Source organism: Anser anser (assembly GCF_964211835.1).
Source record: "Anser anser genome assembly, chromosome: 2".
NCBI lineage: Eukaryota > Metazoa > Chordata > Aves > Anseriformes > Anatidae > Anser > Anser anser.
In genome coordinates, this window is record NC_139721.1 from 99,362,470 (window position 1) to 99,387,095 (window position 24,626).

At 38.4% G+C, this 24,626-nt stretch overlaps 1 protein-coding gene across 18 annotated transcripts in view; it reads right to left on the reverse strand.

Annotated features, from left to right (window-relative positions):
• The window catches only part of BBS9 (Bardet-Biedl syndrome 9), a 289,008-nt gene that overhangs the window by 159,072 nt on the left and 105,310 nt on the right, over positions 1–24,626 (reverse strand). For 2 of the 18 annotated variants that reach the window (XM_083822106.1, XM_083822108.1), the window contains one exon: positions 8,818–9,816. The exons of 14 other annotated variants lie outside the window; for them this stretch is intronic. In XM_083822106.1, coding sequence (XP_083678232.1) covers positions 9,700–9,816 — 117 coding nt within the window. In that variant the 3' untranslated portion in view covers positions 8,818–9,699. 2 more of the 18 variants (XM_083822107.1, XM_083822109.1) reach the window with 2 other exon arrangements.

Here is a 24,626-nt window from a genome sequence, read left to right on the forward strand (position 1 = left end):
CCCTTCTTGTAAATCGGCACAACATTTGCCAGCTTCCAGTCTACCGGGACCTCTCCAAATTCCCAGGATCGTTGAAAAATAATTGAGAGAGGTTCCGCGATGACGTCCGCCAGCTCTTTCAGCACCCGGGGATGAATCCCATCCGGACCCATGGACTTGTAGGGATCCAGGTGGAGTAGCAAATCCCGCACACGTTCAGGGTCGGTTGGGAGTTTGTCATTCCCACCGTCCCAGTCCTCTAGCTCAGGGCACCCTGGGTCCCGAAGCCCATCATCGGCATTGAAGACAGAGGCGAAGAAGGCGTTAAGCGTCTCTGCTTTGCCTATGTCATTGTCTGTGAGGAGACCTTCCCTATCAAGGAGCGGCCCTATGTATTCTTTAGTTCTCCTTTTTCCATTCACATATCTGAAAAAGCCCTTTTTATTTTCTCTCACAGACACAGCCAGCTTCAACTCAAGGTGTGCTTTGGCCACACGAATTTTCTGCCTACAAACACGAACGGCATCCCTGTATTCTTTCCATGACACCTGGCCCTCCTTCCAGTAGCGAAACACTCTCTGTTTCCGCCTAATCTCCATTAGAATGTTCCTGGTCAGCCACGCCGGCCTCCTGCCCCGCCTGCCTGACTTGCGATATTTAGGAATTGCTTGATCTTGTGCTTCTAGGAGGCATCGTTTAAAGAATGACCAGCACTGGTGGACATCGAGGCCTTCAAGAGCAGTTTCCCAGGGGACCTTGCTGACTAGTTCCCTGAGCAGCCTGAAGTCCGCTTTCCCCATATCTAGGGATGAGGTTTTGGTGGCACTTTTCTTTCTGTCACCGTAAATTTTGAACTCAACCACTTCATGGTCGCTTTGACCAAGGCGGCCACCAATCACCACATCTCCCACCAGACCCTCTCTGTTTTCTAGCAACAGGTCGAGGAGGGCACCTTTCCTAGTTGGCTCCGTTAGCACCTGCACCAAGAAGTTATCATCTAGGTGCTTCATGAACCTCCTGGACTTGCTCGTGTCAGCCGTGTGGCACTCCCAGTTAACGTCTGGCAAGTTGAAGTCCCCCATAAGGACAAGGGGAGTTAATCTCGAGGCCTCTCTTAGTTCTGTAAAGAATAATTTATCGGCGCTATCGTCCTGGCCAGGCGGTCTGTAATAGACTCCCACAACGACATCCCCTTTATTCGTTCGTCCCTTGATCCTTACCCAGAGGGTCTCAACTTTGCCATCTCCGACCTGAAGTTCCACACAGTCCAGCCCCTGCTTCACATACATCGCCACCCCACCACCTCGCCTACCCTGCCTGTCCCTCCTGAAGAGCCTGTAACCATCTATCGCAACACCCCAGTCACAGGACTCATCCCACCAGGTTTCGCTTATGCCGATGATATCGTAGTTGCAGGACTGGGCCAGGACTTCTAGCTCATCCATTTTATTCCTCATACTGCGTGCGTTCGTGTAGAAGCACTTCAGGTGCGTCTCCTTACACTCAGCACCTTGTGGATCTGCCCGAAGGACCTCACTGGCACCCAGCCCCTCTGAGTCTAGCGTACCTTCCCTTAGGTCTTCACCGGCGTGCCTGGTTTTAGCCCCTTCCCCCTTCGACTCTAGTTTAAAGCCCTATCTATCAGCCCTGCCAACTCCTGACCAAAGATCCTTACCCCTCTCCGAGAGAGGTCCATCCCATCCGGTGCCATCAGGCCCTGTGTAGCATAGACCTTCCCGTGATCAAAGAACCCAAAGTTCTGCCGGTCACACCAGTCTCGAAGCCACGAGTTTATGTGAACAGCACGCCTTTCAGCTTCGATCCCCCCTATCGGAAGGACAGAGGCAAACACAACCTGCGCCCCTGATCCTCTAAGTAGTCGCCCCAAATCCCTAAAGTCCCTTTTGATCGCCTTCGGACTTCTCGTTGCTACTTCATCGCTACCAGCCTGAAAGACCAGCAGCGGGTAGTAGTCAGTGGGCCGTACCAGGCGCTGGACTTTCTTGGCGAAGTCTCTCACCCGAGCCCCAGGGAGGCAACAGACTTCTCTGCGGGTTGGGTCCAGTCGGCATATCGGTCCCTCTGTCCCTTTCAGAAGGGAGCCCCCCATAACAATAGCCCTTCTTTCTTTTTTGAAGGATGATGTGGCCATGCGGTGTGTAGGTCGCCTTGTCTTAGGCGCCCCCTCCAGCTGGGACGGGTTTTTATCTACTTTATCGTTCGGATTGTCTTGTTCTAGTCCTTCATATCGATTATTTAAGGGTAGATGAGAAGGTGAGGTGGGCAGAGAGAGGGCTCGCCTACCACCCCGAATAGGCACCTGCCTCCATTCCCCCCCTTGATCTAGGTCTCCTCCCGCTGCCTGGCAGGAGGAGGGAACCTCCGTCTTCTGCATAACAGGAGACGCCTGTGCTGTGGCAGGCTCATGAACCTGCCTCAGAGAGGGTAGAGTGCACCTCCACCAGTCAATTTCCATCTCCGATTCCCTGATGCTCCTGAGCCTGTTCACCTCCTCCTGGAGCACCGCTACCTGGCTGAGCAGTTCTTCAACCTGGGCACACCTCCCACAGGCATACCCACCACTGCTGTCGGAGACCGACAGAAGGCTGGGGCACACTCTGCAGCCCAGGACCTGGACGGCTGCGTGTTTCCCGGAGCCCTCCGTCTGAGTAGCCACCGTGGTGACCGTGGCTGGAGATGCCGCACGAGATGCGGAGGCCACGGTTTTCTGCCTGGTTGATACCATGGTCAGGTTCTACGCAAGCAGGTTACAAGCACGGAAGGGAGAGGTAGCTGCAACAGAGCGACGATGGGTCCCCGCCCTTCCTGCCCGCGCTCACTGCCTCGCTAACTGCCGCGTCACTCCCCCGCGTCACTCCCTGTTTGCCGGCCCTGGTCGCCGCGCTCCCTAAGGACTGCCTTTGAACGGCCGGGGGGAGGAGCTGTCGCTGACGCTACTGGCTCCGCCTACGCCTCGTCAGCCTCCCTCACGAGGGCTGCCGGTGCCTGGCGGCTCCCTCACGTAGGCTCGATGCCCGAAAAATAGCCCTGCCTGTCCCGATCCCGCGCTCCGCTGCAGCACGCGTCTGCCCCGGAGCCGGTCGCCTCGGCAAGTACATCTATCATCATGTAGGTTATATTACAGACAGATGTCTGTAATATAACCTACCTAAAGCAGAAATCTCAGAAGACCATTTCTTAAGCTGAGACAGTATCGTTGCCAAGCCAAGAATCTTGCCCAATGGCTGAAATGTTGAAATGTAAGATATATGATTGTAATCTTAATTTTAACTCGCATCTCATCATTATTACTGGGGGAAGAAAGTATCTCAGTGTTGAAAAACACACAACTCTCTGCCATTAATTCTTCATGGGCTAAAAAACTAGAATAAAATCTCACACCTCAGTCTCAAATGACAGATTAAAATGGCAATGCAAATTATCAAAAGAACTCCACTCCATACTATTTCTTCCAAATTACACAATATACTAGGTCTAAAAAAAAAGGAGGTACAATATCCAACTCATCTATGGAGACACGACTGTCCCACCTGTTTTACTATGAACATTTTATTCATTCGTATGTAAAACATCTGAAATATTCTAGAAACCAGACTTAATTTATGCTGTTGGAGGTACACTGCAGTTGTCTTTAAAACCTCTGGATTCGTATATACATATGGGTATATACATTAATAAAGACATTCTTACACACACTAAATATGTAACATACTGCACACACATTAGATCTACCTCCACATTTCTGCTAAACAAAGTAAGTACCTTTAATAGGTATGAGAAAACTATGCATTTCCTATACACTTTCTCAAAATTGTCATGAAATTTATACTAATCAAAATTTGCATTAGTTTTCCTGAGGTTTTCTCCTGATTTTCCTATTTAGCAAGGCATACCACCTATACTAAACGGAAGTGGCTCTTTTCAGTGAGGACCAAAGTAGTGTTATGATACAGATCTTTCAGAATGAACTGTTGCATAATGAAACTAATATGCATAGAGTACTCTCTCTTAGGGCTAGTATTCTGCTGCCAGAACAAGGGAGGCCCACTTATTTAGCTGACCTCCCATCCTGAGAGGTATTAGGACTCCTCCTCAAACTACTGAGTCTCAGTCCTGGCATAACTCCAGTGCTGCACTCGTTTCATAAACGTGCTTTCAGAGCCAAGACATCTGCGTACTTCAGTGATATACAAGTTATAAAAGGAGTGTTTATATCCAACTTCAGTATAATGTGAAAGTTTAGCAGCCACAGGACAGCTTTATACAGCGACTGGACCTTATTTAAAGGCTTCATTGTACTTCCAGTGACAGTACTCAGCAAAATAACTAGAATTCTATAAATTAATTATGCTTTCTTCTAATAATTACTAAACTCTCTTGGGTTTACATATAAGATGGCCCAAACATCAGAAAACATGGCAGGATGCCCAAAGACTGATTTAATAGTTATCCCTGCTGACCAGTATTTCCCATTATCATCATTCACTGCACGGAACTAGAAAGCAAGTTTCAAATCACACAAAATGTAGCACTGCAGCTGCTGAGCAGCACAGGTTTCTGGGACTGCATTGTCCCAAGGGCCAGCTCTCTGATGTGGTACCTGATGAGACTGAAATTCTTTCATGCCCGTGAATCTTATTCCTAACATGCCTTCACAAGCCTTACAGTTATATGGAAGCTTACCTCATGTGATTGTGATATTCCCTTATTTGCAGATCCTAGGTCCTCAGACTCCGGAGATTTCAACTAAATTGACAACTTTAGTCAAAGAAGTGTAATTTACCTTATGACACTCAATGCCATGAAAGCATGAAAGAATGACTACAAAATTCACGTAAAGAATTAAATGAAGTCAGCTCTTCAGTTCTAATCCCTTATTGTTCAGTTTTCCTACATGTATCATTTATTTACTCTGGTAAGACCAGAAACTAGCATGTGGTGTACAAACACCATGTACACTAATTCACCTATTTTCCCATTGTCTTGAAAGGAATAAAAAACTAATATTTTCAAATCTCTGTTTAGCTCTTTTAGATACAATAATGGAATACACTGCTTGCCTGCAAGAATGAATTACTCATCTTCTGAATAAAGTTAGATATACAAAGACCAACTCGTACTTACAATATCCATTGTTACAGTGTTTTAAAGAAGTCACTAGCATGAGCTGAGAGTGCAACAATATTTTATCATTTATTAGTATCCGAATCTGGGTGGAAAACCCACAAATGTTAATAGAAACACCTAGATAGGTACCATAATGGGAAAGGAATGCATCAGTAAGGAAGGAAGAAAATACCTGGAAAGAAAAAACAAAAAGCAGCACTGGTACCTACTCTTCCATGGAACTGAGACTACCTGCTTATTCTAGCACTCCCATACAAGCCATGTCCACTCACCTCATTACTTTCATCTAACACTCTTGCTCTCATTTGCTAACATTTCTCATTTTAGATTCTTAAATACGTAATCTATCAAAATAAGTAGTGAAACGTATAGGAGTACATCTTTAAATGAGTTAAAATAGAGTGGTGTCAGGACTTTACTGATTTGCTAGAACAATCTACATAATCTTTGCTGACTACGAACATGTCATTTTATATTCTAGTATTATCTATCAAACTTCCTTACTTTTACTTTCCTTTTAAAGCTTTTAAGACCAGATTCTCTGGGACTTTGACTAATTTTCAGTAATAAGATGAAAAGCAGAAGCATACCGTACCAGTTTGGAAAGGCTTGCAGATACTTTATTTCTTCAGAATAGCTAGTAAGTACATTCTTCTTCTTCCTTTCACCTTACAAACTCCCACTGCTGCTTGTGTCTTCGTATAACTTTCTGCACACATACCCCAAATTCCCTGCCTCTTGGCTTTCATACTGTCCTGCATGAACTTCTCTTCACTGCACGCGTTCCCTTGTGCAGATTCCAGAATTAAAGGTATGCAATACAGCAGTGTCTACCTCCTTACCCATTTATACTCATGGACAAATATCTGAAGAGATAAAGCAGGCCTAATCTAAACATTTTACATGAACTATGATATCACTTTTAATAGGTAGCGTATGTTTAAAATTTAAGATTTTGAGCATAGATCTTCTTTGCAAAGTCTGTCAGCAAACATTGCCAAATAAATTGTCTTTTTCAGATGGTTCACAACTTAATGAAGATTTGGCAGCTCATTTTTTTTTCCTCCCTGCTTCACTGAATGTCAGCAAGATGGTAAACTCTCCTGGCTTTTCCACAACGAAATAAAATCTATCTTAAATGTGAAATTCAGCTCAATATTAACTGTGAAGTTGTAACTGTCTCCTTTAAAAGTTTTATTCCCTTTTTAGATATATCCAGTGTTAAGGCAAGTGCAAATAAATTCAGAATTCTTCAAGAATACAATATACAGTACACAAAGCTTCTTCTGTGGGACTGTGGTCAATAGTCAATACATTACATTTTCTGAGACAGTTCTACAGCCTCCTTTCCATAATGCTTTACTTGTAGAGAAGAAAAAAAATCCATTTTCCTGTCAAAGAGCTCATCCACTAGCACTGCAATGAATACTGCATTTTTAACTACAAGATGAATGTAGTGTGAAATGAACACAGGTATCTATGATCCTCCCAGCTCCAACTGTAGTTGTGTTATGAATATTTAAATAAACATCTGGATTCCCTTTAGAATTTAGCTGGGAAAGGGGTGTTATGTTGAGAACAGTGGATTGGGAACAAGGATTCAAAGATATTTCTAATGCAAGAAATAACTTCTTACATATTTTTTTTGTATCTCTGTAATGAATATAAAAATGTTTCTATGCAACAGCCTGAAAAATATAATTAACTGAAAAGTGCAGATTAACATTTCCATTTTGCAGAACATCTGGCAGCTTAAAATCCTAATGCAGACACAGAGTACTAAAGCTTTCCAGTAGAATTTTCAAATGTATTCAATTTTCCAGCCATTGAATTTTGTGGGTTTGGGTTTTGAAACTGTCATACTCTGAATATGGACAAAATATGAAAACATTTAAAGAACAAGAATATAAAGAATGGAAAATAATTCAAATGAAATATCCATTTATCTTAATTTCAAAACATTACCTTTCCAATTTTCTTTTAGTCTTATGGAAATACAAATTGAAATTTCAAAACAAAAACGAAACCTAGGCTTATGAAAGGCAAGTGCTCCATATATAAAATGTTTGAACAGAACATTACGACAAGTAAAAATAACTTTGAAAACCTGGAAACTAACAAGTAAACAATCTAATTTTAGTGAGTCAGCATTTTCCTATAAAAATATATTTTGTCCATAGAAATTCTAAATAGGTACAGAAGAGATAAATAATGAACTCCAGAATAATCGATAATTCTATATGTGTAGGGAAAATGAAAAAGCAAGAGACAATTAAGTGCAGTGAAAGAAAAGAAAGCAGAAAAGCGAAAGCAAGGTAACAGGCAGTCAGATCTACAGAAGACACTTAGGATGCCAGGAGAAAAGTGGCTTCTAGATAGCTGATGTATTAAGAAAAAGACTGGATTGAAATAAAGTTGTAAAAGAAAATATAATTAAAGTAGTAAGATAGCTTCCAATTCAGACTCCAAATATTTTAATAATTACTTTCTTCAGATGACAACCTGTGCTATGAAATCACTGAAAGGTATCACTAAGTATGCTTTCAATATATCGATAATATTGAGCTGGAGGGAAAGAAAAAAATCCAATATGGCAGTAGCAACAGCTTTAAAACACTTATTTCAAAGTATAGCTTCTACTATTTCATCCATAGGAATGAAAGGCTCTATACAAGTCTCTGTATACCTACATTTCAGACACTAAGAAAAAAAAAAAAAAAAGGAACAAATTGTAAGAAATCTCCATCAAAACTCAGATACTCCTAAATCTCCTCATGAGCCAACTTGACTCAATTCTTCTAGTACCGCTTCTGCATAATTTATTAACAATCCTCACACAGACTTTTCTCCCCCCCCACCTCTGACTGGAATATCGATTGACACATCAGAAAACTGATGCTTGTATTTAATTAAACATCTTTTTTCATCAGCTTTTCTTTCACTATTGTAGTGAAAGACTGTAACATGACAAGCTTGTAATTGTAAGATGAGACTTGTAACATGGCAAGCTTGTAACATGACATCTGTGAAGATACTGGAAATTCAACTGTAGCATGGTTACACACTTATGACTTCACTATTACAGTGAAGCAGTGGATTAATTGGATGATGAAACAGTAGGAGCCTCATGCTAAACTTAAGCTACACTTGAAGCAATGCTCAATGCTGCTGGAAAAGAGCATCCCATGAATACAATGACATAAAACTTTATGTTAAAAAAATATAAAAATATAAAACCAAAACATCTTAAGTTTTTATATTTAGAGGGTGAATTTCACAGATAAATCCATTGATCTGTTATTATTCTTAGTAAAGATGTAAGCCTCCAATTTTGACTTACAATGCTTAAGTAACCAAATTTAGCAAGCCAACCTGGTAGAAACATGACAGTTGAAGCACACCAAATTACGCAGCAAAATTTTGATGCCAAAACAATATCTGTCCCTCTTGCTGGTTTGGTTTTGTGTTTTGTTGTTGTTTGTTTTTTGCTGTTGTTTTTTCCATTACTTTTATTATTCTTATTATTGTTGTTGAGATGATTCGAGTTTTCAAGATGAATATAGCTCAGGATAATTGCAAAATCATAAAGACTATCTGGACAAAGACTTCAAACAGGATGATCAAGTCCAACAAATTTATCAGAGCAATAAAAGGCACTTAAAGAATATTTCACAAACACAGATACGGATCACAGTTCACAAAACTTACATAATTACGTTTTAATAGGAACAGACAGTTGAAAAATTGAAAAGGGAATGAAATGTAGATGTGGAGAAAGAAATTCAAAGAAAAAAAAATCTACATCTTAGTATGATTAAAGATTGAGAATGTCACATCTTAAAAAATGTCTTCTCATCACACCTTATTTGCAAATAGCATTTATCCCTCATGTTGCACTTTTTGTACACACACAGTGCCATTTACACATTAAAATGTAGCAAGTTAATCAAGATTGTATAAACTGCCATAGTAAAGCTGAAAAGACATCCAGATTTTCCAGTACAAGATCTCAAACTATATTCACTGGATCACATTTTCCCCAGTGCAAGTTGTTACATTTGCAACATATAAATCCCAAACATCTATGCAACAGAGACAGCTTGCTGGAGCTAATTGTTTTCAATGACTCCATTAAGTTATAAGCCTGAAGTAAGCAAAGAAAATAAGACCTTTACCTGTATTAAAACTTGAAAAGAAAAAGGAAGTTTTATAGAATTAACCCAAAATTATATACTTGCTGGTAACATCCCTTGCTGTTATTTAGTATCTACTAAAAACATATTGATACAATTTATCTTCATCTAGTTCATGTTTCTCAAATTAATAAATCTGCACATTCCTGGAGCTGGGAATAATTAATATTTATTGCCACCTGCCCTATTTTTAATAATTTGTACGTAGCATTAACACCACAGTGATATATATAATGATCATATATACGTTTAAAACTAAACAATAACTTTCATTCTGAGTTGAAGAGTATCTGAAAGTCATCTCATTTACTGTACTCTTTTACATTGGAATTTCACATCTGCGGTAATCCTGATTGCAAGATCACTGCACACCAAGGAGTCAGGGATCCACATCATCGGTTGGCCTGGACAGGCCAGTGCTGTGCCACATGTTCAGTCTGTCTTTCAGGCTGTTTTCCTGCACAAATCCCTTGGCCACAGGATAAACACCCAGACCCTGTAAAGGAAGAGCCTTAAGGTAGCTCCCACCCAGTAACAGCAGTTACGATTGCATGGCCTTGCTTTACCTAAAAGTGCAGCAAGAAGCTCTCATATAAACACAATTTCTGTTTGACTGTAGAAATGATAAATACATTACAATAGCTCAAATGAGGGAGAATCTCTTCTTCAGATGGGGTCTGCCCAGCTTGCTGGATGTGGATGAAAGACCCATTCAATGCTACTCCACCTGTGGTTCCTAGCATCTAAAGGGACATAAGATTATCTACACTGTTCTCTTCTTATAGTGTCAGTGTTTAATAGATAGCGTTGTGAATGATACCTAGCAGAGTCTGAGTGCCTTTCTTACTGGAAGCCTAATAGACCAGATTCTCCTGGTGTAAAACATCTCATGGCCACATTCACTTATTCTACTGCTGACTTCTCAACACTGCAGCTGATAAGCCTGTAGTAGTAGCCTGGGGCTCTCTACAGTAGTTCCTGCTATCCACTAGAGATGGGCCTCCTCCAGTCAAAGCTGGGCCCAAACTGAGAATGAAAAATTCATAAGGTTAGGAGGAAGAGGAAAAAAAAAAATCAAGCCATTGAGAAGAAATCTCTCATATAATCTGCTGTGCTATTTGGCTATACCATATCCTACCCTGGCCAGAGTAAATTCTTTCCCCCTAACTCTGTCCTAGAACATATCTGGAATATATCAAGATACAGCTACTCCTATGAAAGGCAAAAAGCACACAAGACATTGTAAAAGCTTTATTTATTTTTTTTATTATTTTTTTCCCTCATGCTGGAAATCACAAGGTGAAGGAGAAGGTAGGAAATCCACAGGGAAGGGTTCTACTCATTTTGGGGCCATTTGGGTGGAGCATCTTTCCTGTTTTTTTCCAAGCAAAGAGGTTCATCTTGTACTGTTTTAATTAGAATTTTGATCAATTATTTCAAAATAATTTGTTATAATTGTCTCACATTACTTATGTGCATGCTGTAATTGATGAAGATGAACTATTATAAATAATCTACAGCACTCAAACGTATTTCTGGAAAACATACAAAAACATTAGTCAACATACCAAAATATTCATTAAAACTAATGTAAAAGCAAAGAAAACCTGGAAACATAACTTTTACTGAAAATAGTAACTTACCCATATTTTCTATACTGAAGTCTACTCACAACGTTACAGATAAAATTTCATTACAATGAAGACATAACATTTCTGTAAATAAATGGTTTTTCTTCACCTCATTTGAGCTCTGAAATGTTAGTGTTTTATTGACTTACGTTGCTGCATGTAAGTTTCCTTGTCAGAGAAAGAAAAAATTCTGTATATATACAACTAAGTAACTCTTAGAATATCCAGAGCCTACTAAAGACTGCCAACCTCCTTATTCTCCAAAAGGCTGAGCAAATCTTTACCCCAATCTTAACAGATACCGAAGTACAACCATATTTCTCGGACTAAGCTTACACTTTAAAACAAAAATACCCTCCCTCACTATCGTTTTTCTTTCAAACCTTTGTTTTCTAATTGCTTTGGTATATTCCTCCTTGACTATCTAATCTACTCCTTTCATACCTCAAGCTGTCCATCTCCTCAGTTCTCTTACTTATCCCCTTAAAGTCTCTAGACTGTTTGACACCCCTCATCTCATTTTTTCAGAGCCTTTTGAATCAGTTTTTTTCAATTTGTAAGCTTCCCATTTCTCACAGACAGCCTTCCTGACTTTGCTTAGGCTCTCCCTGTCTCCACAGATAAAATTTTAAAAATGCTTGAGATATCAGACATTTCTCTTTCGTGACACATCCACCTGAAAAAGAAGGGTTTGTGGTGTTTTGCTGTGGTTTTTTGTTTGTTTGTTTTTGTTGTTGTTAAAGTGTCCATGCCAGGAAGAGATTATTTCATTGTTTACACAGCTGTTAAAAAAATTAGAACATCTGCAAAAAAAAAAACCTTCAAACTTTCAATTTTATTTCCTTGTAATTCCACAAACTAAGTATTCAGAAATTAAGTAGTGGGGTGTTTTTGGGTTTTTTTAGTTATTATTTTAATATTCATTTACTTGTTTAGAGATTTCATTTTTTTTGTGGACTTGATTTTCAGAGAGAATTGGGAAGAAAACCCTTTTTTGGGGGGGGGGGGGGAATGGAACTAAGCATTCAGGCAACAAGGCCACGCCCTAACCAATCAGTCAATTAACTGATTATCACTGAATTTGGTGGATATCACATCACAGTAGGCTGGGCCTACTGTGAAAAAAGTTCCCACGCACAATGCAGCATAAAGAAGCCTGCTGCAATCAAACCTAAGTTGTGATTCAAATGAAAATGTTTTTTTTTGTTGTTGTACTAACATTAGGCAGACCTTCAGTAATCTTAACCATGCTGTGAAGTTGGCTTTAGTACGTATTTAAATCAATTCTAGGCACACCTTAATTTACATGATCAAAAAGTATACCCAAAGGATCGTATATGTGGACCAAAACGTCAGACTATTTTATTTGAAGGCTGCTTTTAATTCTTTTCTTGCTATTTTTGTCAACTGATGGTTTTAGTTATTTGTCTGTTCTGATGACTCTAGCCATTGGGAAGACAAAGATATAATACAGGAACTAAAAATAAACTAGTTCTGATACACACATTCTGCCTTTCACAATTTGGTTTATAGCTCTACAGTACATTTACAACGCTCATTGCATTTAGGGGGAGGAAGGGGGAACAAAGTCTGAGTAGTATCAATAAGGTGCTGTTGTTCACTCTGTCTTGTCACTAAACGTGAAATAGGATCTGAACCACGGCACAAGTTGCTGTACAAAGACTCTTCACACAACATTACCACTGCAGAACTCCACATAATGTTGGCATTGCTAATGGGATGAAACTAGAACAGTATGAATAATACATTACATGCACCAATCAATGTTACACTGTAATGGACTGATGGAAAATAAATACTCTTCATGAAAACCAAAGAAGAACTTTCAAACACAAATATTTTATGATTATTTATTTATTATCTTTACTAGATGAAAAGAATCAAATGTGACAAAAGAGTGTAAAAGCAGCATAAATGTTGCTTTATCTTTACCAAATATTTACTATTGCTTTGAAGCATGACTAGCTTCTGTACTTTCTGGGTTTTCTTCCCCTCTATCCTTCCCTATCCCATCTCTCTTCTTCCAGTCAGGACATGCAAAATCTAAATTCCCACTCCCTTTTTAAATCCTTTCTAGGCCTCTATAAATTGATTATTTGGATGGAAAAAAAAATAAGAAAAAGTAGTATGTATAAAAATATTTATTTTATTTTTATCTGAAAGTTCCAGATTCTCTTCCACTCTTTGCTTTCTCATCTTACCCATCTTTTCATCAGAGTACAACCTCTACCATTTTTCTGTAGCCCTCAGTCTTCCTAAACTCTCCTCCTTTTAACCAAAATCAATAGCTGTTCAAACACTTTTATCTCCCTTCAGCTAAAATCTGACTCACTATTGCTGAGAGTACAGAGTGCTATCCTCTGCAATATCTTACTTACAAATAGCCCACACCCACCTTTCTTCTAGGCTTAAATCCATCCAAGACCCAGATCTCCCCTCCTTTCCTACTGCCTCACAACCGCCACAAACAGTCACACTGTCACACTGTGCAGACCATAAATAACCCCTACTAGTTGCAGTGCCTGGAAAAGTAAAAATGAAGACTGCAAAGGGTCTGGTACTACAATAACAAAGACAGCTCTGTATTCCAGGGCCCCAAATCTGTCCTCTTTCTCTGCACATAGTTCATGTGGTATAGTCAATCCAGGGGCATATAAGTTTGTGTCATCATTAAATAAAAAATAAATAAATAAATAAAAAATTAGTACAACATGTTCTTTTCAAGTTATCACTCCGTCTTCTCTTTTTCCTCATCTCAAAAAACAGTGACTGTGCTCTTTGCAGCCACTGTCTTAACATTCTTTCCCCTTGCTGAATTTTTTAAACCTTCATTGTACTACTTACACAAAGTGCTTCTCAGGCTAATGACTTCTTCATATAAAAATTGCAGGACCAAGCTACGGACTCTCAGCAAGACAATAATCAAGGCTTAATCATCAACTCAAAGTCTCCTCAACCCAAAGAGCTTTTATGATTCTATCTTCAGGTTCAGTGTTCTTTTGCTGTTGTTGTTGTTTTTTATTTTATTATTACTATTAAATCTTTGCAATCTCACCTCCTTTCCTCTCAGCCATAAGTATACTCTGCAAGCCTTTCAAGCTGGTTTCAGAACTATGGTGGTCTTGCTAGCAGCAAACATGAAGCAATTGGCCAGTAAAAATATGGATAAACACCACATACACAGCAATCCCACTCAGCTGGCAGTCTGGGCCTGCCAGAAGGCAAAGTCAGAGAAAGTTTGGGCTGTGCCTGCACAGAAAGGTTCCAACTTGAGAGTGGCCACACTGTGCTACCACAAAGGAATGTTTAGATAATGAATACTGTAGCCCTAAAATTAGTCACTGTCACATTCTCAACACTAATTGGAGAGAGTTTTAAACTCTTCTTCATGATCATTATAGGCTATATGCGTTGATCTCTTTAGTTCATCAAGACTAAGAATGCGCTCTGTAAAACTAAGCATCACTTTCACAAGAATAATGACTACTCCAATAATCACATTTTCCCCTTAGTGAGTGATTAGTGAGTATTCCCCTTTGTATTCTTGCAAATAAAGTCTTTACAAAACTGAGGCAAGGAGGAAAACAAAAAAACTATTAGATGAGCTTAACACAGCTCTGGCTCTGTTAACGTTTTCTGATATGGTAAATGTGAGTAACTAATTCCCTGCAGACTACAGACTGAGACAGATCCAATAATTTAAACAAAATAAACAATATCAGAAAAGTCAAGAGATGAACCCAGAATCATCATATTGTGTAACCACTTCCCTAAAGACCCCTATGTCCTTATCACTCTGACCTTCATCCTTAGGTCAGACACGTTAAATTGAAATCTTGGTTCAGATTTGGTGTACTGAAATGGCAAGAACTTCAGGTGGAAAAAAAAGGGGGGAGGGAAGGGAGAAGAAAAGGCTTATTTTCAATGTACATAGCATTCAATACACAGGGTGCCTAGATCCTAACTGGAGTCTGAAAGTAGTCCATAAATTTCGGGTTACTTCACTGTGTGTTAAAGATTCTGATCAGAGCCAAACAGTGGTATTTTCAGCCTAAAAAAGGAGCTTTATTTATTGCCATCTGAGAGAGTTCAGGTCACAGTAGAAGAAAATCCTCATTCAACATATACCAGAGGCTACTACCAACAGCTTCTAGAACCAAGAGCACATGGAAAATTGGAGAACTGTTGGTTGTATCAGATTAAAATGCTGGAATAGCCTCCTACAAGGCCTAGGGTGATTACTCTCCAAACCAGCATCCCTTGCCCTTCAGCAATGTTAGTGCCCTGGAGAACTGTTCATATCTGGCCAGCAGGGAGGAGGAGGAAGGGACTAGAGCAGCAAGCAATGGCATCAGGGAAAGGGCCAGTCTTGGCCAGAGGGGAAGGGGACCTGCTGAAGGATGGGAGGGCATGTTGTGGGCATGACGGGTCTCCAGTGCATACAAACGACTGGATGGGAATCCCAGCATTGCACACCCTCAGTCTCACATTTGACCTGTTCATGTTGATTCATGAGCTGAAAACGAACTTGCCTGGGAACACTTCCCTTCAACTTTGGCAGTGCAAAGCATTTTTAAACCCAGGATCAGGCTGCAACTCAAACAGTGAAAACATACACGTATTTAGGGCTTTAAATCCAGATTATCACATGTGAATAACATTAGAAACTATCAGTAAAAATGTATGGCTTGATTCAAATTATATAAATTTTAACAGATGTATTAGGGAAAATTTCATTCTTTTGAGATTTCTTAAGAAATATTTTACATAAACAATTTTTAATCTGAATTTTTATATGTACTTCTATTAACTTTTTCTTTGCTAAGTATCTCATATACGTTAACACATGCTTTAAAGACTAGGTATTCTCTTTTCAGCTTCTGAAAATTACTATTGGCTTTAGAATTATAATAAAAATAACTACACTTCTCAGTGGTCTCTTCAGTATTCTTTAATTGCTAATATCTAACAAAGCTATGCCTATATAAAGAAAAAATAGCTTAAAGTGACTTTAGACATGCAGATGTTTAAGGAACATGCAAGAATCCTTTTGTGTCACTGGAAATTTTTCCCAAGAGTAAACTAGAAGGCTGACTCAAATTGTGTATATTATCCAGAACCAAATATTCTCACACTTACTCTTACTTACATTTCTGGGGGAGAAGGTAACTATATAATCTTTTCTTAACAGTGTAATTTAAAGTAAGGCTTCAAAACTGTAAAGGAAATTTTTGCATGTTATGGTGAAACAAAGGCCAAAAATAAGACTCACTAAATTCCAAGCAGTTAGGTAGGGGGAAAAAAATACAGTAGCTAAAATCATGAAAGGCAGAGCAGTCTAATTGCCCAAGTATGGGGAAGAAAGGAAAAACGCCTGAATTGTAATCTCAATTCTTCCACGTGCTTGCAGTCCAGTCTCAGAAAAATTAGTAACCAACAACATTTAGCTACCTACAATTCAAAGTTCTGCTTCTATTTATCACTAACATTTGAAAAATCTTTAAAGACTTTATATATTATTCATTATATATTAACAATTCTTTAACTATTTTCCTAGCAAAGTCTACCTAAGAGTTGCAGAAGGAAAAACCTGCAGAAAGAACTTACTAAACTGCAATCTGCTTATGCAGATTCTCCACATTTTATCTGGTATTTTATAAATTATGCACTCCTTTTATCTAAGTTCTACACACACACACACACACACTTTTTGGCATACCAACTCTTGACAGGAAAACTAAACATATTTACAATATTTGTCTTTTGCTGCACTCTGCTGGAACAATCCATTTTTAAACTGAAAGAAACATTGTCCCATATGTAATACAAATGTTAATTAAAAAGCCTAAAAAGACAGAAATATTATTTCTTGTAAAAATACACTGTTTTGGAGCACACACTGCCATTTCAGATTTTTAAAAACAGTGTTTACATCTTTAAATCCATATTTTGTTGTTCTGATACGTGTCGCATTTTAGAAGAGCACCTACAACAGTCCTACATCAAACATGATTACAGAGTGCTCACTACTGCTCAGAATAAAACTACAACAAATTAAGATCTCAGTAAGGCACTGAAGAGGCTTCTGGAACACAGACTGGAAAATTTGCCTCCTTCATTTTAAAAATCCTACACCTGATAAGGACATTATTTTTAAAAAAAGCAACATATGCCTAGAAACCTTATTCCCTCCATTTGATCACTCTGCTCAAAATAATAGTAAAAAGTCAAAAGACAATGTAAGTTGTTATAACACTTGCCTAAAGTAAGACAAGACTGAGTCCCTTAAAAAAAAAAAATCCTGACAATTTGCTGCACATATGAAATTGCAAAATTTTCAGCCCCATTTCTTTCACTAGAAGAACCTGAAGAAACTTAACTGGGCTAAAGAACAGACCCCAGTTCACGGTCAAAACTATTAACTCCTGTGATAATTTATTCTGGCTCAGGATCTGCTGCAGAATCACCCAAACATCCCACATGTCAAATGAAACATGACTTCCTACTAGAAAAATGCACCTGTGATCAAAACAAAGGGTTATGACATTTTTCCCCACTCTTTGGATTGACCATAAACTTCTAAAGAAAATAATTTAAAGGGGAAGTAAATAACACAGATGCAATGGAACAGAAATGTCGCAGGCTTTTTTCTAGAAGTCTTCTGAGGGCAATGAGGAAAAGCTTTCACTCTTAGACCTGTCTTGGGAATTGCAAATACAGATGTTGGCACCAGTCCCAGAACACAAAACATACTTTTCAATTTTTACTAATACCTGCTAAAATTGTTTCTTGGCATTTTAGCTTGGAAAGAAAATTAAGGAATGACCCTTCTTAATACTCTGTAATCCACATAAATCTCAAGAACTCCTCTCAGGGAAAGGTTTCCATAGATTTTTTTTTTCCAAAGAACAACAGGGCCTCTTGGAAAATCATTGCCTTTACAGATTGCCTTGTTGAATCTGAAAATAAGAATAAATGCAGTCAATACCCTCACATGAATAGTAAAGTAATGTCTTCAAAGCTTCCAGCAATATAGAATCTATAAACAGTGACAAAGGAAACAGAAAACATGAAAAAAGTTTTTAGAGAAACTAACTACTTCAAAGGTTAATGTACTTAGCCCAATACTGATCTGGCCAACCTGTTTCTCTGGAATTGCACTGCTGGTATTCCCTGCCACTACATCCTCCTTGCCCCCAACACCTCCAAAAAAAATGATTTCAAAATGACATTATTTTTCATAGTAACAAAGTTAATACACTAGAGACCAAATGTTTCTCTGTTCTTCCCACAGAAGAAAAATACATGAGCAAGTTGAAGACTTGTATTAACACATTTTTCTCCATTTGTCTCCAATGGCTTTTTAAAAATAAAAGGTCAGTGACGTTACAACAATAAATACAAATGGAGAGTTGTACTTCAGTTTGTAACCATGCCACTCTCTTCAGTTTTAACCTGCAGTGTAACAAAATATATATATGAAGAATGGGTGAACATACTATTTGGAGATGCTAGGCTTCCAAAATCAAATGGAGGGTGCAAGGCAACAGATTGAGAAGTATACAAGGGGAGCAGTAGTTAGGTATTGATGTGAATGACTGGCTAGGAGTCAAGTCGGATAGAAAACCTATTGTAGACAAGTTTCCACTACTGTGGATCTCAGAAAAAAAGAAAAGCAGGAAATGATGCAAGATATCTCTTGTAAATCACAGGTAATTTCACATCACAGAATTCTTACTAGTTGCAATTACAAACTATAATCCATTCACATGCTTTTATACAAAGGAGAAAATGGTAAAAGCAAAATAAAATGCAAAAATAATACAATCCATTACGTTTGGATAAAACATTGAAGATTAAGTCAACCTATAAACTGTTCATAACTTCTGCAGTGTAGAATTTCCATATAAAATTAAAAAAAAAAAAAAGAGAGAGAGAGAGGGAGAAAGACAATCCTTACATTTGTCAGAAAACACGGTTTTGCAAATGTTTTAATGAATCATATTCCTTATGAATTTGCTCAAAGAACACAGACTTGTTTCTGGGAAGAGGTGTAAAAAAAGTCTGAAAGACAGCTATTAGTAGCCAACAACTAATCTGCTTCATATTTGTTTCTACAATAAAAAGAAAAAGAAATTGAGTGTATCCAATGCTCATAAAAGCTGAAAGGAATAAATATACCTAGAAGACACACAATAATATATTGAGACAGAACAACCTTTTCTAAAATATATATCTTAAGACAGACTGGCAGTTGTCTACTGGAATGTAATAGACAGATAATGGATGATGACATGCTCATTAAAAAGAAATGGGGAAAAAAAAAAAAAAAAAGGAAAATGCAAAAAGTTCATTTTTCCTCCAGAAAAGTATGGAAGAAAGTTTTCTCAAAACTCTGAAGCCCCATTCAAATTAGGACTGAGGCAAAGGCTACTGTTTTCTTTAACATGACAAATCTAATTAGCTAGCAAATATTTAACCAATAGCTAGAGGTTGCTCTTTAAGTAGTAAATAATGAGATGTAATTAAGGTAGCAAAGGCAAAAGGTTACTTATTTAGGGCATTTCTATGGTGCAGTGTTTAAATTATAGGTTTTATACAAAACGCATGGGCCAATGCACAAGAAAAAAAAATCCAATTTTAACGGAATGCAGAACAAATTAACATTTTAACATTATAATACTACTCAATTCTATAATGGGATTTTGCTAAGTGTCACAGAACAGAAAATAAAAGTAACACTCCAAGGTATGCTTGTTAACCTCTTCAAGCTAAATATATTATGTGCCTACTGACAGCAGTAAATAGACGCATTGTAACATGAAAGACTACAGATTCAAAGGCCTTTAATAGGTGTTCCTTTTTCTAAGTCGATTGGCATAAAGAGTATAAACAACGAACAAGATAAAAATGTTATCCATACCAAATGCTTTCAAATTTCCCAAAGTTGTTCTCAACTATATTGCTGTTGTACTGCATAATTAAAGGGCTGACCCAGAAAAACTTTCTAAGGAACATGAAGTAGTAGGGTTTTCCATCTTTCTATGAACACTGTATGATTTTTTTTTATTCTAGTTTTGTTTCCGCTACTGCTTAGCATTTCCTCTCTTGTCTATGGAGAACATTTTTCCCTATGAGAGAGCCTAGCAATAATTTAAGCTTCAGTACAGGTATCTGATACACTGTATTTCAGAAGAAAAGATGAGAAAGATTTCTTTCAAATAAATAAGACATATCAGTATTCCTTTCTCTGGGAATTGCAGCCAAACTGTTCCATTTTCACTCAAAGACCCACAAGTTCTTTTAGTCCCTACAGAAATCCCTCATGTATTATGCATTGCTAAAGATACGAGCATCAGTTTTACCTGTTTGTCCCACAAACTGGTTGATCTTAAGAGAAGACTATCCCTCACTGGAGCAAGTAGACTCAAACAAAAGAGTTGTGCCAGCAATCTCAAAATATGCTTCCCAAGCTAACTACTTTCAGACAGTTTTGGAATACATCTTCAAATAGAAAGGGCCTTTGATGACCTTGTAAGTATTACAGTATTAAAGCTAAATAAGTAAAATAGAGAATTTGAATTATAAGTAATAGCCAATAAGAGGAGAGGAGAGGGGAGGGGAGGGGAGGGGAGGGGAGGGGAGGGGAGGGGAGGGGAGGGGAGGGGAGGGGAGGGGAGGGGAGGGGGCGGGGAGGGGAGGGGGCGGGGAGGAGAGGGGGCGGGGAGGAGAGGAGAGGAGAGGGGGCGGGGAGGAGAGGAGAGGAGAGGGGGCGGGGAGGAAAGGGAAAGGGAAAGGGAAAGGGAAAGGGAAAGGGAAAGGGAAAGGGAAAGGGAAAGGGAAAGGGAAAGGGAAAAGGGAAAAGGGAAAAGGGGAAAGGGAAAAGGGGAAAGGAAAAGGGGAAAGGAAAAGGGGAAAGGAAAAGGGGAAAGGAAAAGGGGAAAGGAAAAGGGGAAAGGAAAAGGGGAAAGGAAAAGGGGAAAGGAAAAGGGGAAAGGAAAAGGGGAAAGGAAAAGGGGAAAGGAAAAGGGGAAAGGAAAAGGGGAAAGGAAAAGGGGAAAGGAAAAGGGGAAAGGAAAAGGGGAAAGGAAAAGGGGAAAGGAAAAGGGGAAAGGAAAAGGGGAAAGGAAAAGGGGAAAGGAAAAGGGGAAAGGAAAGGAAAGGAAAGGAAAGGAAAGGAAAGGAAAGGAAAGGAAAGGAAAGGAAAGGAAAGGAAAGGAAAGGAAAGGAAAGGAAAGGAAAGGAAAGGAAAGGAAAGGAAAGGAAAGGAAAGGAAAACAACCACCTACATTTAGCAGAAACAGCAATAAAACAAGAAGTTAAATATAACTCCTCCAAAGAACAGCATATTTATTTAAGCCAAAAAGAACTAATTTATATTATGGGTGTAGTTCTCACTGACATTATCTGGGGAAAATGACTATTACAGGAGCGGGTGTGATATATAGCCTTTGAGTCATGCATGATAAACCCTAATGGTTTTGCTTTGAGGTAAAAGTCCTTACTAATCAAGCAATGAATCATTTCCAAAATGTCGAGTTCCTGAGGCCATGTGTGTCAGAAGTGCAACTCTTGAGTGAATACTCAATCACTAATGATCAGTTTTGAGATTTTTATCAACTGATTAATAAGCAAGGAAAGGAGCTAAGAGGCTTGAACAAAGAGTTAATGGACCTTTAATGACACTCTAAGTGTGTTTTAGTGAATAGAACATAATTAATTTTATTTGCTACTGACCACAAATCACCAAGAATCGAAGTGCTCTATGCACTGCAAGTGTTAAAATACTGCAAGGAACAGCACTCATGCTTTTAAAAAATTAGGAAATTGTATATGATTGAATATGAATATGTAATTGAATATGTATACATATACATATATTTGAGTAAACACTAAAATTTCCTAATTTTGCCCATAATAATGCCCAAAATAATGCCCATACTTAATTGGTATTACATCTCTGTAGCAGATCAGAGAACAGAAATTAAGAGCATAGCTTCCTAAATCAGTAGATGGATGTGAGGTAGAGAGACAAATGGGAAGATGTTTATTCATTTCTTTAGTATATTAAGTGCTGGAACTGTTGGTTCAGCTATCATGGAAGCAAAATGCTAGCTCTTATTTATGATATACAATGCTGAAAATACATTCAGGAACAATTCTGAAGACTAAAGGTTTGACAAATCATGCATATGTACACATACATATGCACAGACATGTACACAAACGTATCATTTTTGTATTACTGCCTATAAATTTTCTACTGCCCTCCTAGATGTAGGTATTTGCCTTCGATATACTCCACATCTTTGTGCTGAAATCGCTGTGGAAATATCTAAAGAAATTACTGCATCTAACAGGCAGCTAACAGCCTGAAACCATCAAGGATCACTAACCTGGAGGACTTCCAGTTCCCTAAAACAAAACAAAACCAAAAAAAAATGGCTGATTATAGGGAGTCAGTTCAATCAGGTGAGTCTGGAATCAAGTCCCAAGAATAACAGACTTAAAATCAAAAGGAGGAGTCATTTGGTAGCTGAGGGAAATCTTATTTCCAAGAGTGGAAAAAGAAAAGGAAACAAGCTAATAGAATGAAGACAAAGAGGGAAGATTTATGTTTCCTTTCAAAAAGCAGTGACAAGATCGAAACCTCTCACTGAAGAGATGAAAATAAGTCAGAAACTTCCATTTAGGATTGCACTGTTTTTCACATATTTGTATGTTTCATATTACCATACAACAAAATGCATGTGTGTACACGTGCACATGCACATTTAAAAACTCATCCACAGAATTTAATTATGATTTGCTTAAGTATCAAATACACATATCTTCAACAGTGGGGAAACTCAGTACGTGCACCTGGGCAAAGCTGGAAAAGCTGACACTAGTTTGAGGTAAGTGGATTCTGGAAACCTCTGAGCATGAGTTTCTGGGATTGAACCTAAAGCATGTGCCTAGAGACCCAAGGAAACAGTATCGACAATTCTGCTAGTCACAGCACCCAACACCTCAGAAAAAGAGCATGTCTGCAGAAAAGGGTGTGGAGAGTCCAAAAGCTGTTCCACTCACATTCTAAAATGGGAAATTATGAACCATCTCTAATCTGGGAGCCACGTAACTATATTAGTGCAGTGCTGAAGGTGTATTAGTACAATTTTTGCTCAATTTTGCCATCTGGGAGCTTTGTACCTGTGTCATTTCATTCATATGTAGATCATGTGGAATTCAGGTCAAGCAAATACATAACACTTGGTCCCCACTCACAAAGGCAAGCCCTTAAATACTGAGGCAAAATCCCATGTCTTATAAATCAGGCTCCCTGTAATAATACTGGTTTAAATCAGCTAAGTCTTTTCTGAAAACTGATCATATGTGTTAGACAAAAAGGACATAACAGGCTTGCATTTGGATATTTGTCAACTATTAATTGGAATACTGGTTTTCACTTGAAGTGCCAAAATTTCAAAGAGGAAATCATATGATTCAGAAGATACAATTCAGATTCAACTATTTTTTTCTGTTGTCATAATGATTTACACCCAAAACTAATTTTCGCCTGATAGTTATCAAAAATTATTATAAAATGGACAAGAACTGGCACACAGTATTTTAATAGTTTAAATACTGTTTGACAAGATTTCAACCTTCTTGTTGGATCACAAACCAGAATGAAGAGAATCCAACATGCATGATCAGCAGCAGTAGGATGAAAACTCCTCACAACTGTAAAATGAGATAATTCATCTTTTTCCCTGTAAACACTAACATACAACTACCTCTCCAAAAACTGAAAGACTCTGAATACTTTATTCCCTTGTTTCAAGCAAGAGTTTTTAAATGAAAAATTCCTATATGCATTAATTTCTTCAAGCTGCAATTTGTATGCAGACTTCAAGATACAAGACTAAGACCGGCCAAGACAGATACAGACTATATACCAAGGAAAGCAGAATGAACTGGACAACTAATTGTTTATGGAACAGTATCCGAGAACTGCGTTGAAAGTCATATTATTGCTGCTTGCAGCCAGGTATTTCTGTGAGACAAGCTTTTCAGTAATAATATAAATAAGATGATCACGAGGAGTATAACTGCGCTAATCTTCTAAACATAGTAACTGGATTAAATAGTTTACAACTAAACATGCCTGGTACTGCTTCGATTCACTAGATTATAATCTACATGGGTTGAAATAGAGTGATTCTTATGACCCCTATCGTAAATTCCAAATCGTACCTGGAAACCCCAGTAATGTATGTCAAGAGTCAATGCATGAGAATTATCATTTCAAGGCAAGCACCTGCAGCAACTGCCAAACTATGATTCTATAATACGACAGAAAACACACTGTAGAGATTAAAGACCATTAACTTACACTTTCAAGCAATAACATGTCTCCACTAAGTAAGCGTTGTATAAAGTACATACTGTTTACAGCAGCTACCATGCAATTTGCTGCAATCTTATTTCATATTCCAAGTCCTTTAAACTGAAAAAGCCTATGTAATCTCAACTGCTGTTTACTTGTAAATTCATCGCATTAAATTCCTTTTTTCTGAACAAGAGCTAGAAGCACATCCAATTGCACTGGTTTGTTGTTGTTGTTGTTGTTTTTTAAACCAGAGCTCAAGAAACTGTAGTACATAGTCAC